Source organism: Falco biarmicus, chromosome 16 (assembly GCF_023638135.1).
Source record: "Falco biarmicus isolate bFalBia1 chromosome 16, bFalBia1.pri, whole genome shotgun sequence".
NCBI lineage: Eukaryota > Metazoa > Chordata > Aves > Falconiformes > Falconidae > Falco > Falco biarmicus.
Window position 1 is genome coordinate 616,285 of NC_079303.1, and position 17,325 is coordinate 633,609.

The following is a 17,325-nucleotide window of genomic DNA, read 5'->3' on the forward strand; positions in this document are numbered from 1 at the left end:
GCACAGCCCCAACGTGGCCCCTCGGCAGGCTGTGCAAGGGGCCCTGGGGCTGGTCACTTGGTCCCAGTTCCCTCGGCAGCCTTCCCTGGGCTGGGGAGTGCAGCAGCACTCGCTGTCCGGCCCAGCCCTGCTTGCCCGTGGGCTGGCAACTGGGAAGGCTCTGGCAGTGATGGCTTGGAGCAGCGGAGCCCTCCCTCCGCCATTGGCTGCGCAAATAATGCTTCCCAAAAGCCAATTCCATTTTATCCCCGCGTTTTTGAGAAGAAAACTGGTGCTCCTCATCCTAAACTTGTAGTGGATGGTCTGTGGGTACCGTTGTTCCAAGGGCGAGCAGAGGCAGGCCTGGCCACCGGCCCATCCCTTCCAGCGCACGGGGGAGGGGGGGAAGGGGCTCACCGTGGGGGCTCTGCCCGTGCCCCGGGGGAGGGGCGCTGACCCTTTCTCTGAAGTTTTAACTGTTAGGTCAGTAAGTGAGGGTTTATTAAAAATTACAGTGAGAGCCTGGTGTGTTCACCCCAAAAGGTGTGATTTTTAGTTTTGTTTGGGTTTTGGTTGTTGGTTGGTTGGTTTTTTAGTTCGGCTGCAGCAGCGCGGGCCTCCGCTGGCACCCGGTGCACTCGCAGCGCCAGCTGCGCCCCGGGGCGGGCGGGAAGGGGGTGGGGGGGCGCGTGGGCCGCGAGTGGGCGGGGGGCGGGGCGCCTGGCCACGCACGTGCGCTACGTGCGGCGCCTGCTGCGGCGGGGCCGCCCCTCCCCCAGCGTGGCGGGGGGAAGGGCAGCCGCACAGTACCCCCCCCCCCCGCCTCCCCGGGACGGGGGAGCTCCCCCCCCCCCCCCAACCCGTCCGGGTTAACGGTGGGGGACGGGGCGCGGCCCGACCCCACCGTGCGCGGGGAGAGCGACGTTAACTGCGGGGTAGGGGGACACCTCACCGTGCCCGGCCGGGAGCCGGGGGCAGCCCCCGCTAACAGGCGCGCGCTCCCCCGTGCCCCCCGGCCGGGCCCCGCGGGCGGCGGCAGCACAATGGCCGGGCCCGCAGCGGGGCGCGGAACAAAGGGCCCGGCCGCGGTCGCCGGGGCTCGCCCCGCCCCCTTGTTACGCGACAGCGGCGCGGCCAATGGCGGCGCCTGGAGAGGCTCTTTAAAAAAAGAAGTGCCGGCCGGCGGCGGCTGTCAGCTGTGGCGGATCCCTCCGCGCATGTAAACAGCCGTTGCGCTGCGGTCCATGTGCCCTCGGCCCTGCTGCGCGCCGACCGCCCCAGCGGGGAGGGGGCGACCCCGGGACAGGGGCGAGCGCGCCAGGCAGCGCGGCTGCTCGGAGCGGCGGGCGCAGGACCCCAACGGCCTCCCTGAACCGGCGGTGCTGGGGGGAGCGGCCTCGAGCGGGGCCGGGCGGGCCTGAGGCCTGCGGCGTGAGGCCGCGCACAAAGGCAGCCGTGTGCGGGCCGACGGTGGCGGCCCGGCCGGTAGTAGCGGGGACTCGGCCAGCAGCGCCCGCCGGGCCCGGGCAGGGCGTCAGAGGCAGCGCCGGGGCTGGTGTGGCCCCGCCGCGGCCGGCCGGCCCGGGCCCCGGCTCTCGGCGAAGTCCGTGGCCGGCGCTCGCCCCCGGACGGGCGGGAGCGCGCTGCCCCGGTAACACCGGTCCCCCCAGGGTCCGACCCAAGCGCCCCCTCACAAAGGCGCGTGACGGGGCGGGGCGGCCACCGCCCCCTCCCCCCGCCCAGGCCGGGGCGGACTCTTTTTCTCTCGCGCTCCAGCTCCTTGCCCCCCTACCCCCCCGGCGGAGGCGCACGTCCCGTTCCAACGGCGCTCGGCGGCCCAGCGGCTGTTGGAGGATTGTTCGGAGCGGCGGCGGCGGCGAGCGGCCCGGGCCCGGGCCATGGCCGAGTTCCTGCCCCCTCCCGAGTGCCCCGTCTTCGAGCCTAGCTGGGAGGAGTTCGCCGACCCCTTCGCCTTCATCCACAAGATCCGGCCCATCGCCGAGCAGACCGGCATCTGCAAGGTGCGGCCGCCGCCGGTAAGTGCCCGCATGGCGACGCCGGGAGCGGCCTTTGTGTGGCGGCTCGGCCCGGCGCCCCCCGCCCCGACCCCCCTGGTGCCCTCGGCCGCGCGGGGGAACCCCCGCTGGCTGGGCAGGGCAGCGGGGCTGCTCCGGCCGCCGCTCTGAAGTTTCGGGGAGGGGGGCTGCGCGGCTAACCCCCCCCCCCCCCGCCCAAGTCGCCTCAGAGTTGTCGGGCAGCAGCGGCCGGGGCGAGCGGGGCAGGGGCCGCGTTCCCCTCACCGCCGCCCGCCCGCCCTGCCCTGCCGCCCCGCAGCTGCGGCCGGCCGGAGCCCGGCACCGGGGGCGGCCGCGGGCCGAACGGCCCCGCGCGAGCCCCGCAGGAGGCAGCGCCTGGGTGTTGCCCTCCATGTTGGCATTGTGGCGGCGGAGCGCCCGGCCCCGGCCCCCCGGCCCGGCTCCCCCGGCCCGCCCCGCACGGGGCGCCGCTCCCCCCCGGCGGGCACCGGCACAGCCCGCCGCCGCGCTCCGGCCGGTGCCTTCGCCAGCCGAATCCCAGGCAGACATGGCCACCATTTTAGAACGCGATACACAGTGGGAAGAGTAATGAGCCTTCATCCTCCTCCTCCTCTTCTCAGCTGGCGGTGTAGCAAGCTCAAAATCGGGGTGCGAATCCCCGCGCCCTTCGGCTGCTGGGCTCGATCCAGTGAGAAATGCCGCGGGGGTGCCCAGGGCCGTAGTTCGTCTGGGCGCGATTGTTGGTTCGTTGAAAGGGATGAACGGCCGCGCCGGTGGTGAGGAGAGGGGCTGCCTACGGCCAAAGTCTGGTTAACCAGCGCCTCTGAATCGGCTTTATTTCGGGCGAATCGCTCTTTCTCCGGGGCGGAGAGTGGTGCAGCTGGCTGGAGGGAGTTTTGACGGCAATGATGAGCATGTAACTGGGAGCCCCACATCTCATCCGGTGGGAGCTGAAGCTGAGAAAACATTTCAGCAGACTTTAAGTTTTGAGAGCGAGACTTGAAGTTCAAAGAAATAATGTTCAGAAACACATGCTCCTCAGTTTCATGTTTTGATCGTTGCTGGGACTCCTGTTGGTAACCGTGCTTTTCCTTCCCAATTAAAATAGAAGTTAACTCGCTGCATTAATCTTGAGATAGAAATGTTTGTAGCAGACTGAATAATGTGAATCTCATTGGAGTGGAAGGTGTTTCTGTTCTCTGGGAGAAGAGTCCCAGTTTGCAGCGGTATAAATGCACACAAGAACGCTCTTGAATTTTTATCTAGGTAGAATATGCCAGTGCCCCTTTTCATGCAGTGTAGCCAAATGCTGACATAGTTAAGGGGGGTGTGTGTTAAGATGGTTTTCATTATGCGGTCAGCATTGAACTTATGTAATATTTCTTAGTAGAATGATCTTTTTGAGTTGTATATTGTCAACAGTATTTCAGCAACTGTAAGCAGAACAGAAGTTTTATGAAGGCTTTTTCTTTTGGACTTTGTTTTAAAAAAAAAAATAAATCTCATCAGTGTTTCTTGGCTGCTTGTGCAAAAAGCCAAAACCCTGTAATGAAGGCTTTTTGTAAGCTATATTATCTATTAGAGACTCAAATGAATAGCTCTCTTAATGAATTACTTATTACAGCTGCATTTTCAGCATACTCTCATCCTTGCTTACTGAAGAGCTAATATCTGCCTGTATTTATGATTGTACATTTCACTGAACGTATTTAGAAGTAGGATGAGAATAGTTGGAGCTGCTGAGGGCTGAACACCTAGTAGTTGTGTGGAGCCTGGCTTTCCTGAGGCTGAGCTGCCATGGCCCTTGCCTACCCATGGCAGTTCCCTGGATGACTTGTGCAAGTGCAGTTGTTTGTTCGCCGGCCTGCAGCATAGAGGGAGCTCTTCCAAATCCATCAGAAAAAGCCTTGAAGTTGACGTAGTTCCTGGCCTTCCTCCTGAAAATAGGAGACACAATGAATATTCAGCTACCGTTCTTTTCTGTGTAATCAAGTGGCTTATAAATACCATGAGCTATAAACTCTACCACGCTTCTCACAAAACCATGTCGCTTCCGACCGAATGCACTGTTTGGTCACGGCTGAGGTTTGAAATCTTAATGCATCCCCGTGAATCTTTTGCCTGCGTTCTTGGTCGGGTTACGTGCCAGTAAGCAGGTAGGCAGCACCATGAACTGTCAGGGTCTGAGTTGAATAAGGAATTAAAAATTTGATTGCTGGCCTTGCGTTATTTGAGCTTAAACTCTGCTGGGTAATTATCAGCAGATGAATTTGTGCTTTTGTATTTGAGCTGCAATATGGAATAGTGTTTTGTGAGACTGGTGCCCAACTGTAGCTTCACAGTTTGCTCATGAAGAAGTCCTTATCCCTAAGCTAGCCTTGATGTGTCAGCCCCAGACCATGAAAAGGAGAGTGCCCTGTTCTCTGAGGGACCAGGTTCACCTTGGTCTCTGGTACCTTTCTCCTGGTGTTCGGTGGGCACCAGGTCAGCTTGGAGCAAACCACACCTGTAGTGGCTTCTTGAATGGCAGGTTTCGAGCACAGTCAGCTGCTTTGCCAGGGGAGTATTGAGGCATCTGACGTACTGTGGACATCTGGGTGGAAGCTAGTGGGTTCTGGGCAATTGTTGCATCTTTGTGGGATGAAGGGATGTCCAGGGATATAACAGGAGGTGTCATTTCTCTATGGCAGTTTCCAGCTGAGCACTCAAAAGAAGCTTTCTTCCTCTTCATTCCAGTTCAGTTTGTTCCAGTTGTCACTGATGACTTAGTTTTGCTTTTATTTGAGAGAATCTGCGATACTGCAGCATCTGGCTTGTAGAGGATGCAACAATGATACTCACTGGCACTGTTCTGTATGGAACAGCAAAGCGAACGCTTTCTGTCAACAGTCTTGAGCACAAGTCATCAGTCCCATTGGCAGCAAAGTGTTCAGACGAGCTGCGGGGTTTTGCCAGCGGCGGTTGCTTCTGGTAGTTAACCTGCTAAGTAAATCAGAGATGCTTTGACGCTTTGCTGCTGAACTGAAGGTGGGCAGCTAGGTGCGGAAAAGCGGATGGTGTACAACTTGTTTGCAGGCCATTGCATGCTGTTTTGTAGTTAGTATTTCTTCTGTGAACTGAAAACATCCTTCATTAGGATTTCTTTCTTTAAACAGTAATCTGGAACAGTGGTTTATTCTAAAAATTGTCATGTCAAGTTGTGGCCTTCTGGAAGATTTTTATGATTGCTCTGGAAATTACTGAGGGCATTTAGAGGAATGAAGTGTTGCTGGAGAATGGAGAAACCAGGACAAACGGTATCATTTGTTATTTGCAGTAGGGAGTTAATAGTAGTTAATGAAAACCAACAGTCTTAACAAATTTGAAGTCTAGCTTCAAGAATAGAAAGTAAAATGTAGAGCATGATACTGTTCCTGCCCCAAGTTTTTCTTGAAAATGGACTCTTCCTTCCACTTTGTTGTGTAGTTGCTTTGCTGCCGTGAAGAAATAGCTAATAACAACTACTTAAGCCTTACTTACCCTATTAATGTGTTTCAAGATATACAACGTTGTAAATATACTAGGAACAGCATAACTTTCCCATGGCCAAACATGAAAATAGAGAAGATTACAGCTAAATTTCATTGTTTTAAATAATATGGAATAGGTAAGGCTGCTAAGTGGCCTTAGGTCTGCCCTGATAAAACTAACCGTTTTAAGATCAGAAAGTCCATATTAATACAGTTGAAATCTTGGAGGAATTGACGTTGGAGTTCTATAAATAATTGACTCACATTTTTCAATAAACCCTGGAATACTGGGAAACTTTGAAGAGGACAGGAGGAATTAACTTCCTTATGGATTTTAAACTCTTTGTGGGTGCAAGAGTTGTTGACCACATCTCACTGCAGGGTAGAAGAATGGCTGATACAGGCCTGAAAAGGATCTGGAATGGTGGTAGTCTGAAATACAATTGCATGGAAACTGGCATTGTCCAGTTGGTTTTGTTGTTTTCTATGAGACCATGTATTTGGTTAGCTCAGTTGTGTTGTGATCTGACATCTAGAAATTAATTGCATTTCAGTATTCCGATTACAATAATTGGTATTGTGCAAAATTGTTGTTGTACTGAAGTAATCACAAATTATTTCAGGTGTTTATGAGAATTTGTAATGAAGGATCCATGTCTAATGTTCTTTCAGAACCTCAAGCCAAGGGTATCTTAATTTGTTCTTGCAGATTTTCAATGATACGGAAATTATTCCCATATAGGTTGCTGGTTTATGGCAGGTAGCTCGTTACATAGGGATCCTGATTGCCTAATAAACAATGGATGTTACAAAACAGTAATTGCTTAAGTAGGTCTCATTGTGAGGTTTTACATTTAGGAGCAAGGGAGCATATGCTAGTCTTGGAGGAGAGGGGACTGTAGAAAAGTACCTGTGGATCCTTGTGGAGAAACAGGTGTCATGGAGGCTCTGGCTAAGCAGGTGAATGCAGCTCTTGAGTTTCTCAGTGAAAAATAGGATGATTTTGCCTCTGTGGTAGCATGAGAGTGGAAAATACTCTGAACACTGCACTCATGTAAGGACTTAAAAAAGATCTGACAACTAGAGAGGGTACAAAGAAGTGTCAAGGAAGTTCTGCACATGAAAGAACAAATTTTGAAAAATTTAACCTTAACAGAGCTGGAGTGGTGAAACCTAAAGGCACAGGGCTGCTGCTCTAGGGACGTATTTTGAGGAGCAGTGTTCATTTAAACAGTGTCTGTTCAGGCTGCTTGTTCTGCCATTTGCTTGATTTATTTTCATTTTTATGGAGAAAAAGAAAACACAAAGCAAACCAAAACCCCTTCATTAAGCTATGGACTAAACCCAATTCACTGCTGGAGCAATGTTGTTGAGGGTTCTGGCGATCTCTCCCGGTCCTGGAGTTGTAAAACGGCTAAAACAGGATTTAATGCAGAGAGTTGTTACACTTTGTCCTGAACAGGAAGCTGGTGGTGATGATCCCTCTGATTTGATAATATGCACAGGCTCAGTCAGTTGATTTTATCAACAAGAAAACAGAGATAACTCAATTATGATACATAAGTGAGGTTCACAGGGAGAAAATCGTAGGTACTGCGTCGTTTGTCTGCCTTGGTGAGAAGCGCTTGAGCCACTGGTTCCTGTTCAGCATAAGCCAGGCTCACTTGAACTAGACAACAGGGCCTGCATTTTAACTGAAAGTGATCATTTGTTAGGAAAAAATGGAGGATGGTGGTGGATTTGGCATTTTGGGATCAAGAATGGGCGGGTTTTTTGGGGAAGAGATGTTTTAGTGCTGAGGTTCCTTGTTCACATACTGTCAAGTTCTTGTGAAGAAAACTAGATCAGTTGCCAAAGCTTTTTTTTTTTACTGCAGATAAAGAATTTGCTGTGTTCAATACAGGGGTCATACTGTGAAATTAGGTAAATTCAGTGTAGGTTATTTACTAGTCTCCGATCTTTAATTATCGAGAAAATGTAAAAAAGGAGTATTTTACTAATGGGAACTACCATGTGCAGTGCTGCTGCAGTCACCATTGGTATGATCCCTGCACTTCGGAAATACTGAACCGTTGGAGTTTGCTTAGAGGATGATGCGAATATCCTCTGCTTGACTCAGTCTCTTCCAGTGAGGGGCTTTCAACACTCACTCTGTTAAGCTCATTGAAAATTTAAGATGAAACAATTTAGTCCGGAACACTCTATATGGGGCAATAGCAGCAGCAGGTTTGTGGAGTTTTTGTAGTGTGTTTGTTTAACTTGAGAATCAACAGTGTCAATTGGCTAAAAGCTGCAAGGAGAGTTTTGGATTAAACACAACTCCCCCAGCCTTGAAACGAAAGCTGCCAGTTCATGCCTGTGTATCCGTTAGGAGGTGCTTTCTTTCATTCCCAGATTACTGGGTTATCTCTGGGAGCTGCTGGGAGGGGGTGCTGTGTGCTGTGTGTGTTTGGGCGACCAGGCTGTGTGTGTTTAAAAGCCAAGGAGGGCTTGTGGAATCATACAGCCTGCCACCCTTACGTGTGTCTTGAGTCAAATCTGAGCTTGAAATCCCAGCCTGAGCAGGGAGCGTTGGCGATAGCTGGGGCAGCCAGTGGTGGCTGGTTGCAGTGGTGGGAGCCGCAGGGGAACCGCCTGGGCAGAGGCAGAGCCCTGGTCAGCTGAGGCTCTGCGACTGCTGGCAGGTGAAGCCAGCAGCATTGTCCATAGCTCATCTGCTTCTGTTCTGGGATGGCTGTTAAATCCAGGTATTTCCTTCTATCGAGTTGTTGGGATTAACATCTAGGTTTGAAAGCTGCTGGTTACAGCTCCAAAGAGGGCACAGAGTGTTTCCAAAGGGCTGTGACGAGAGAGCTCTAGAAGGTTGTCCAGGCTGTCTGTGCCACTTGCCAGTCGGACACCCTCCAGGAACATACTGCAAGCTCAGACCACAGGTCTTCTTACAGCTTACTGTCTTGAATGAAGATGGCAGTGGCTCTTGGGGCCTGGTGCCTTTGGACGCTGACAGCCGAGTCTGGCCCAGTACTGATGGATGCTCTGCTTCAAGGTCTAGGTCAGCGCCTCTGAAGTGAATTGGAGATGTTGGATTCGCTGCTGGTGCACTGACCCCAGCGCCCCGTGCATCTCCAGCTGTTCGTGCAGTGCTGCCGGTCCATTGCTTGTTCTTGCCTGGTGCTGCCAGAGCCTCTGTCTGTTCCTTGCACGCAGTCGCCTCCGTGGAGAGAAGACTGGTACCTCATGTATGCAAACCCTGCTACCTCTTTTGCTTTGATGTTCAAACCCTACGTATAGCTTCTGTCCTCTACCTTTGGGTCCCAGGGAGCAGCTGGCCCTGACGCTTGAGAATCCTCTCCAGCTTTCCTGAGCTCTTAGTTCCTCTCGAAGATTGGAGCTGGCCCAGAAACACTGGGATCTGGAGAGATGATTCTCACTGCAAGCTTGTCTTTGGCTGTGGGTCTCAGGTGGGAAGGATCTGTGGTTGTGTTTGCTCCCTTGCTAGTCTGCAATACTTAAGAGCCCAGTTTTGTCTCAAATGAGAAATGCTCCACCAAGCTTGTGTTATTGCATGTAAGGTGTGTTACTGCACCCAGGGTCTGCTCTTAGCAGGGAGGAATTGAGTGTTTCTGTTGGAAAAATCACCTGCACTCAAAATGACTGATCAAGGACCACGTCGCCGCAAACGAGGTTAACTGATGATTTGAGTTACCAACTAATGTTAGCCTTTTAACAGGGTCAGAGAGGGATTAGTTCCTGTTCAAAAGGAAGCTTTGTGGATGACCCACTGACACTGCTGGGGCGATAAATGGTGGTGCTCACCAGTTTTGCCTAGATTCTGCCATCTGAGTTTCTTTTGAGTAAGTTTTTAATGTCATCATAAAACTGTGAGACTAAAAGAGACCTCCTGAGTCACCAAGTCTGCTCCCTCCCTCTCGGAGGCAGCAATCATGTAACACCTTTGAGAAGGCAAGATCATAGATGTGGGAACAAAGAATGTAAGTCGCGCTTGCAGGGTGGGCATCCTGGAAAGCAGTGAATTGCTGCAGTTAACTGAATGAATATGTGTTTCTGTGGCAAGAATTGCTAAGATATCCTTCTGGATCTTACTATGAGATGCTGTCTAGCAAAATAATGGAAGTGATGTCTTTTTTTTGTGTGTGTGTCTGACATTGGAGAGTGTACAATTAAAATGCTGCTTGCAGTTTGCAAAAGACATGGAAGAAATGGGGAAAAAGCGTGAGGAAGATCTTCATTTGCGGGACTGGAAAGCTTGTTCTGTAAAGAGAAGCAAAAAGGTATTTGTTTATTGAAAAATGTCTTGAGACATCACTTTCAGGAAGCATTCTGCTTGCACAGTAAGCAAACAAGGTATTTGGTTAAAAATGAGATGAGGATAAGGGAAAAGTTGAACCTAACTAACTTGTAGAACAGCTTACCAGTGACAGTAATTTCTTGTTCACTGAATTCAAGGGGGTGGTTAAATTTTAATTAGGGAGTGAATTTGGATGAGGTGCAAGGTTTACCAGCTGAAATTATAGGAAGCTTACCTTCCCTGTAACAACAAATCTGGAGGAAGGATATGGAAATAGTTAAGAAATAGCTCTCCTGACCATTTGTAGTTTGCATTACTACTTGAAACAGTAATGTGATTCTTGGCGTACACCTTTGCACAGCTAGGTTTGTCTATAAAGTTTGTAGAAAAGTTTGAAATTTTTATGTCGGTCTCATTTTTTGCATGTATTTGTATTCAGGTTTATTCTGCTAGGTCTGCTTAACAAATGCACGCTAATGCAGGCAACCAATTTTTGCATGTCTGTTGCGGGCTTCTAACAATTGTGTATGGACAACAAAGCAACAAAGTAATTTCAGATGAAGAGTCTGGGCAGTGTGAAAACTCCTGATTTTTTAGGAAATTGAGGATTTCTTGCTTTTTGTGTACCCTTAATCTTAGTGTAGTGTTCAGCATGGTTGTTGGAAGTAACTTAAATTGATCTTTTTAAAAGTCTCTTTTTTTCTTTTTTTTTAAAGGGGGGGAAATCCAAACCAGTTCTTTTTGAGGACCTTGCAGGTGCATGCTGGGTGGAAATGGCTAGTGTCACAGGCTTCCCAGACACAAACCTCAGTGGGCCTGTGGGGTTGGTTTGTGTGTGCTCTTCTCTTCCCCAGCAAAGCCCCTCCGTACGGATCCATCAGCATCTTTGCAAATTGACCCTGCTGCGGAACAGCTCCTTCTTGTGCTGCTGCTGCCGCTGCATTTCTCTCAAAACGCTTATGTCTCTTTATATTCCTTGTAATGAACATCACATTTATCTTAGTAAGTTGTGCTTCAAAAGGTATGCAGGCTTTTTGTTGAGTAAATAATATGCTTATTAATGAAGGGTTGAAAGCATCTTGTTTTAGGAATTGAGGAACTTGCCATACACTGCAATACAAAATGATAAAAGATTATTCTTGTTGGTTGTATCAACTTTGAGTAGTTTGGATACTCCAAAATGAACTTCCTGTGACTTGAAAATGAGTCATTGATGGCCTGTTTACTACACCTGCTGTAATTTTTCCAAAGGGTGAATGGCTATGTATCTGTAACCATGACTAATATCATATGAAACAGTTTGTGATAAATGGCATGTGCAGTAATGTGTTTCTAAAGTCAGAAGTATTTTATAATCATCTAAACTGACCTGTTATATAATATATAGCGTGTGTGTCCCTCAGCTCTATCTGCTTAAAAATATCAAAAGCCAGAGTACATCCAGTGTTACCTCTCATTAAGCCAATTTACCATATCTCAGCTGAAGGTCTGGCGATGACTTTCTCCTTGCTAAAAGTTAAACGCTTGTAAGGCTGTTAAATTTTTGTTTCTAGTTGAGGGACCCATCTGCCTGATAGAGTGAAAAGCAGTCTACTGAAAGTCCTGTATTGAATAAATCGAGTTTCCAAAGCTGCTCTTTGTCAAACAGCTGACGTACTGTCACACTGTTCTGCTGCGTATATTGTTCATTCAATATGGTTAAACTTAAAAACTGCACAGTGTAGAAAATAACTGTTGTGGGAGCTTGTGTTCTGGTGGAGTCATCTTACCTTTCCTGACAAACTAGGTAACTAGTGCTTTGCCAGAGCAAGCGTCTTTGGGCAAAAAGGAAGGAACTTCCCAAAATACAGGCCAGTCAGCAATAAACAGGAGACGTATGGAGCTGATCAGCTTCTTCTGGAGTTCTGGCATGCCATGTTGGGAGTGAGGTATTTCTGTAAGGTCGCACACAGCAGTAGCTTCATTTGCTTTCTTAAGTGGAGAGGAGAAGCTCGCTGTGCCCCACCTGAAGGCAGGCTGCTGTCTGGCAGCGCATCCTCAGTCTGTGTCTGTCCTGCGGACCCTTGAGGCTTTATCTCTCTGGGAATGAGCGTGAGCTGGAAACCTGTAGGATCAGGTCAGAATTCCTGTTCCTCCTGTTGTGCCTGGTGGCACGAAGGCTTTCCTCTGGGCTCCTCTGCAGCACAGCCCAACAGAGGAGCCTCTTGTGCCCCCCTCCCTTGGCTCTCCCGAGGGTCTGCCAGTGCTTTCTGTGCAAGTGACAGCCCTGCAGCACCATGTCAGCCTTGGTGGTGGTGTCAGGGGTAGTGTCATTGCCTGGGTGAGCTGCATGTTGTTCCTGTTCTCTTCATTCCTGTTTCTTGTCCTCTGCAGATCCTTACTACAGCTTCCTGTTTTAGAGTAATGCACGGCTCACTTGGAGACAGCCTTGGCTTATTACTTGGCTAAGCAGTCAGTCACTACATCAGTACATGTCAGTACTTTTTATTTTTTCCCGTTTACTCTCTCAACCTAAGCAAAGCGCTTGGGTTCTTAGAGTTCTCCCTTTGGCAATCCGATTTAGTCCCCAGCATGTCCCAGGGGTGCTGTGTGTCATGACCAGTGTGTGTCCTCTCCTGGTTTGGTTTGCTGTCTTCTGTCTGTCTCTCTGCACACAGAGCAAACTCTAGAGCTGTGACTAATGGTGTAACCAACTGGTTCAGCTTGAAAGTCAGATTTGTGGTGTTTGAATTGTTTACAAAATGCAACACTTGAAATCTTGCTCTAAATGTTCCCAGTTGTGTTTCCCATCTCACCGTTCGGGGGCCAGAAATGATTTATCAGTTTAGCAGGGTATTACAAAAGTGTCAAACGTTTTCTTCGTCATACTTGCTATTTCCATTGCATTTGGTGGTCTGGCAAACAGTACAGCATCAGTAAAAGTAGGGTTAATTTTACCTAGTTGTTGAGGAACACCATGCCATTGGGCACCAGTCTTAGTCTAGAGGTTAAAAGAACAAAAGTGATCAAGAAGCACATCCTACTGGTTTGAGGACTGAGCATCCTGATCCCCACTACTGCCTCTAATTTCCAGTTCAAATCTTAATTCTAACCTGGTCTTGCCAAGTATTGATGTGCTGAAAATGCCTTGTAGGATCAGAAAACTTATCTCTTGTTACTAATGTAGAGGTTTGGGTTAGTCAGCGTGTTTGATAAAATGCGTTGGTGTCCCTCTTTGCTCTTCAGATGTCCCACACGCTTGGTGGCTTTTGTGTTCCTTCTCTCCTTGGCTCTGCTGTGGGCTGGTGCTAGTGACAGGATGAGATTGTTTTAACATAGAATTGAGCTGGGTGTGTGTTTGTATGTAAGATAATTGCTTTACAAATCCTTTATGGTTGTTTTTGACACTAGTTTTCATATTAAGTATGTTGGCTAAACCAACAAATGTTCTGCTTATGATGCTGTTCTTAATTTTGGTTGCCTTAGTCTGCTGGTGCTGGGGAAACATTTTTCTTTTTCCTGCTAGAAAACTCTTGCCTTACTCTGCTATCAGTAGCTCTCACACACGTTATCTTCATTCTGTAATTAGTGATAATAAGATAGGTTTATATATAATAAATTACTGTCAAGTTTAAATCAAATCTAATTTGGTTTAGTGAAGCTGTGTATTGCCAAACCAACTGCATGTGATAGATGTCAGAGATCTAAAAGATAAAATTGCTTTATAGTTGTGTTTATAAATAACATTACCAGTTGTGGGTATTCTGTTAAATTAATAATAATCTTTTTTAATTGGTCATATTCCAGCTGTTCCTGAATGTTTGCAGGCAAGGAATTAAGAAAAGAAGCTTTTTTTTCTAGTTTCCTTTTTGGTTTAGTGCAATTGCTGTTTGTTTTTGAGACTACATTTATGAATGCTAACTGCTGCACTTGTCCTTTGTGAGCATTTGAAGTCTCCACTATCAAATGTTGGTCTTCCCAACCGAGGCAGGCATTAACAGTTTGGATCGTGGTTTGAGGAACCTGGCTTTGTTCCGTTTTGCGTGGTAGCAGTACTGACTGCGTTAGTGTAAGTGACGTCCCGTCTCAGAGCGGCACCAGAGCTGGTTCTCCTGTTCAAAGCGCTGGGCGGGTTGGCCAGGCTCGGTGTGGAGTGTCCCCAGCAGTGTCCCCTCACTGTCTGGCAGGCACAGCCTCAGCTGTCGTGAGACTGGGGCAAATGGCCCCTGCAGCACCTTTATCTACCCGGCATGGGCAGGGAGAAGATGGACTGCCTGGATGGGCTTATCGTTGAGGAGAGGTCCTTAGTCCCAAACTGTACTTTATTTTGTGGTTGGTTTCATCATCTGTCTGGTTTACAGTAAAATATTTTAAGGCGTCGGCAGTGGAGCTCAGTTGGAGTATCTCATTTTCCCGCTTCCTAGGCTTGTTTGACATGAAGTAGCCAGGAAGCAGAAGCAGGTGCACTTCAGCTGCGCGGGATGCGATGGCCGGCGGGTTGGGATGCAGCCGCAGAATAACTGGGATGCAGCCACAGCCCTGGGCTCCTGCCACGTGCTGTGCTGCTTCGGGTTGAGGGGGCTTGGAAGCCACAGAGACCCCTTCCGTGCTTCGGGCTTACCTGGCTTTTGACTGTCGTATGGAGAGGCTTTCTTCATTTTCCTGGTCTTTTGATGAAGCTTTTCTGTTTTTCCAGGACTGGCAACCTCCATTTGCATGTGACGTTGATAAGCTTCACTTCACACCGAGGATCCAGAGGCTCAATGAACTAGAGGTAAACTGTAAAACTGAATGTTGCTTCTGCTCCAAAATGCTTAAATGTTTTTTTGAGAGGCGGTGTTTTCCAGTGGATTGACAGTGAGCTCTGTTTTTGACTTAAGCTGACAGCACCCAGGAGCTCTGAACATCAGTTTTTAATTAGCACAGAAATTGGTCTGTTTCAGTTAAAAACATACCAAGCATAAAAAGTAAATGCTCGTTAAAGGAAAATAATTCAGGCCTTTTCCACACAGAGGTGCTTATAAGTGATTAAACTCAAATTCTCAAGTGCCATGGATTTGTGTCTGCATTTTGAACTTAAACAGCATCTTTTAAAAGTGGAAGAAATGAATTGCAGAGTGCTTTAAAAACAACAAGCTGTTAGGAAGGAAGAATTATGAAATCTGGATTCAGTTGGTGGAAATTTACTGTTCACAAGCGCTTTCTTTTACTGCTTTCATGAATTCAGACTGGTGGAAGGGACTGGTGAGGAGTCCTGGTTAGGTCACTACCGATACGAATTGGAATGACAGTGACTCTTTGCCTGCCTGATTTTTCTCGTGGGGCTTGCTTTCTGAAGTCTTGGTGTGATTCTGGGAAGTGCCAGGGTAAGGACTTGAACACTGGCCTTGGATGCTGCGAGAAAGACTTGTGTGGACCCAGGCTGGTTCACAGAATCGTAGTTAGGGTTGGAAGGGACCTTTCAAGGTCATCTAGTCCAACTGCCCTGTAATGAGCAGAGACAGTTGAGAGCTCTCTGGAGTTTAAAAGCAAGCTCGACTGTATAGAGGTGGCCATTTTTTGCCTTAGGAATAGAAAATGTGATGAAAATGTGTCAAAATTTAAGCCTAAGCTACTGCTCTTTAACGTAGCAGCAGTCCAGTTATCTCACTGTTTGCATTGCTGTGCCAACGGACTAGTTGGCTTCTCCTGCCATGACTGGTTTGTATCCATAAAAACGAGACAAATGCAGTTGGGAGTGAAAAAGGATAACAGAAAAACCCTTTTTAATAAGCCATAAATATTGGACTATTTTTGCTTTATTACAGTAAACTAAATTGTAATAAACTGTTGCATTTATTAATGTGATAAATGTAATCAACCCTAGCAGTCCAGCTAGTTTAGGTAGTTTGTAGCAGTAATAACTCATTACTTGTCTGTTCTCAGAAAGCAGTTTTCTAAATGCAGTAAAAGTTAACAAAAAGTGACTTGAAGAAAGACTGGTAGTATCTGTATGGAAATTTTTTTTTTCTGCATATGATGAGAGGGAAACATGCAAAATTACACTTGCAAGGGAAAATCCAGACAGGCAACTGAGGCTGCGGCATTATAAACACTGGGATATACAAAAGCTTAATCTGCATTTAGTATGTGGTTCATGGTTTTGTTTTTTTTTTCAGGCCCAAACTCGTGTGAAGCTGAATTTTCTGGACCAGATTGCAAAGTTTTGGGAGCTTCAAGGATGTACGCTGAAAATTCCACATGTGGAGAGGAAGATCTTGGATTTATTTCAGCTTAATAGAGTAAGACTGTTACAAGGGAGAAACTAGTCCCAAAAAGATGTTGTGTTGTCTTAGTTTCTGGGACGCTATCATAGTTGTTCAAGGGAGATTTTGGGGTATATCTAAGCTGAAAAAGTTACTACTTTGTTTAACCTAACATAGCTAATGTGACAAAATAATAAGAAATACAACATTATGGGAGCCTTCAGGTGAGCTGGGAGATCAAATTACATTTCCAGCTCTTCTTTGAAGTTGAACTTGGATGCAAACTGGTCAAAAAAACCTTCGTCCTAACTGATGAAAGCTTCTGAACAAAGACAGCAGTGAGAAAAACATTCCTTCAGGAATACAGGAGAAAAAAATCCAGCAGCTTTTAAGATGAAACTTGTTAAGCTTCTGGAGAAGTTTATGTATTCTGAAAGTAGGGGATGGGATTTACTGATCCCTAGGATATGTGCTTTCTGTTTTCTTTGTGTTTAGAGTAGTTTGTATTTGGTTGATTTTCAGCCTGTTTCATAGTACTTTGTTCCAGTGAGAAGAACTGATTGTACTGTGCTGGAAAGTTGTGTTGGAATACAAAGTAGAGGTGTGACAAATTGCAGCCAGGCAAATTCTCAAAAGTAAGCTGAATTACTGTTTGGTCAGCTAATACAGGTGCTGACTTGTTTGTAAAGTAATTCAGCAAGTTTACAATTCCTGAACAGGTTATATGTTTATATGTTCCAGTTACAGCTTTTAAAAAGCTTTCATGTTTTGAGGTTTTTAAAATGGCAGTTGTGGTGTTGTCTTGTGTTTTAAACCAACAGTGCTTTCCTTAAAGGCTGATAATTTTAGTATTAAACATATGACCATTTTATTTTTGCTTTTTAGCTAGTTGCAGAAGAAGGAGGATTTGATGTAGTTTGCAAGGAGAGAAAATGGACCAAAATAGCCACTAGGATGGGATTTGCTCCTGGCAAAGCTGTGGGCTCGCACATCCGCGCACATTACGAGCGCATTCTCTATCCTTACAACTTATTCCAGTCTGGAGCGAGCCTGTTGGTAAGCTATATTGAAGCTAACTGAAGTCCAATTAATTTAGTAGCCAGTCTGTTTATATATATATATATATATATTTTAGTAATGGAATATTTCCAAAGACTGCATTTTATGCTTTATGGATGGCGTGCAGGCGACAAGATGCAGTCTGTGGTGTTGATGCAAGCGATTCAGAAAACCACAGGCAAACTTTTAATCAAAAGTAAAGTTTTTAG

General features: G+C 47.6%; 1 protein-coding gene across 1 annotated transcript in view; it reads left to right on the top strand.

Annotated features, from left to right (window-relative positions):
* Nucleotides 1–1,201: 1,201 nt before the first annotated feature.
* The window catches only part of KDM5B (lysine demethylase 5B), a 55,755-nt gene continuing 39,631 nt past the window's right edge, over nt 1,202–17,325 (top strand). Inside the window, exons 1-4 of the mRNA XM_056361930.1 lie at nt 1,202–2,015; nt 14,509–14,586; nt 15,971–16,093; nt 16,943–17,113. Coding sequence (XP_056217905.1) covers nt 1,878–2,015; nt 14,509–14,586; nt 15,971–16,093; nt 16,943–17,113 — 510 coding nt within the window. The 5' untranslated portion in view covers nt 1,202–1,877. The remainder of the gene's footprint in view (nt 2,016–14,508; nt 14,587–15,970; nt 16,094–16,942; nt 17,114–17,325) is intronic.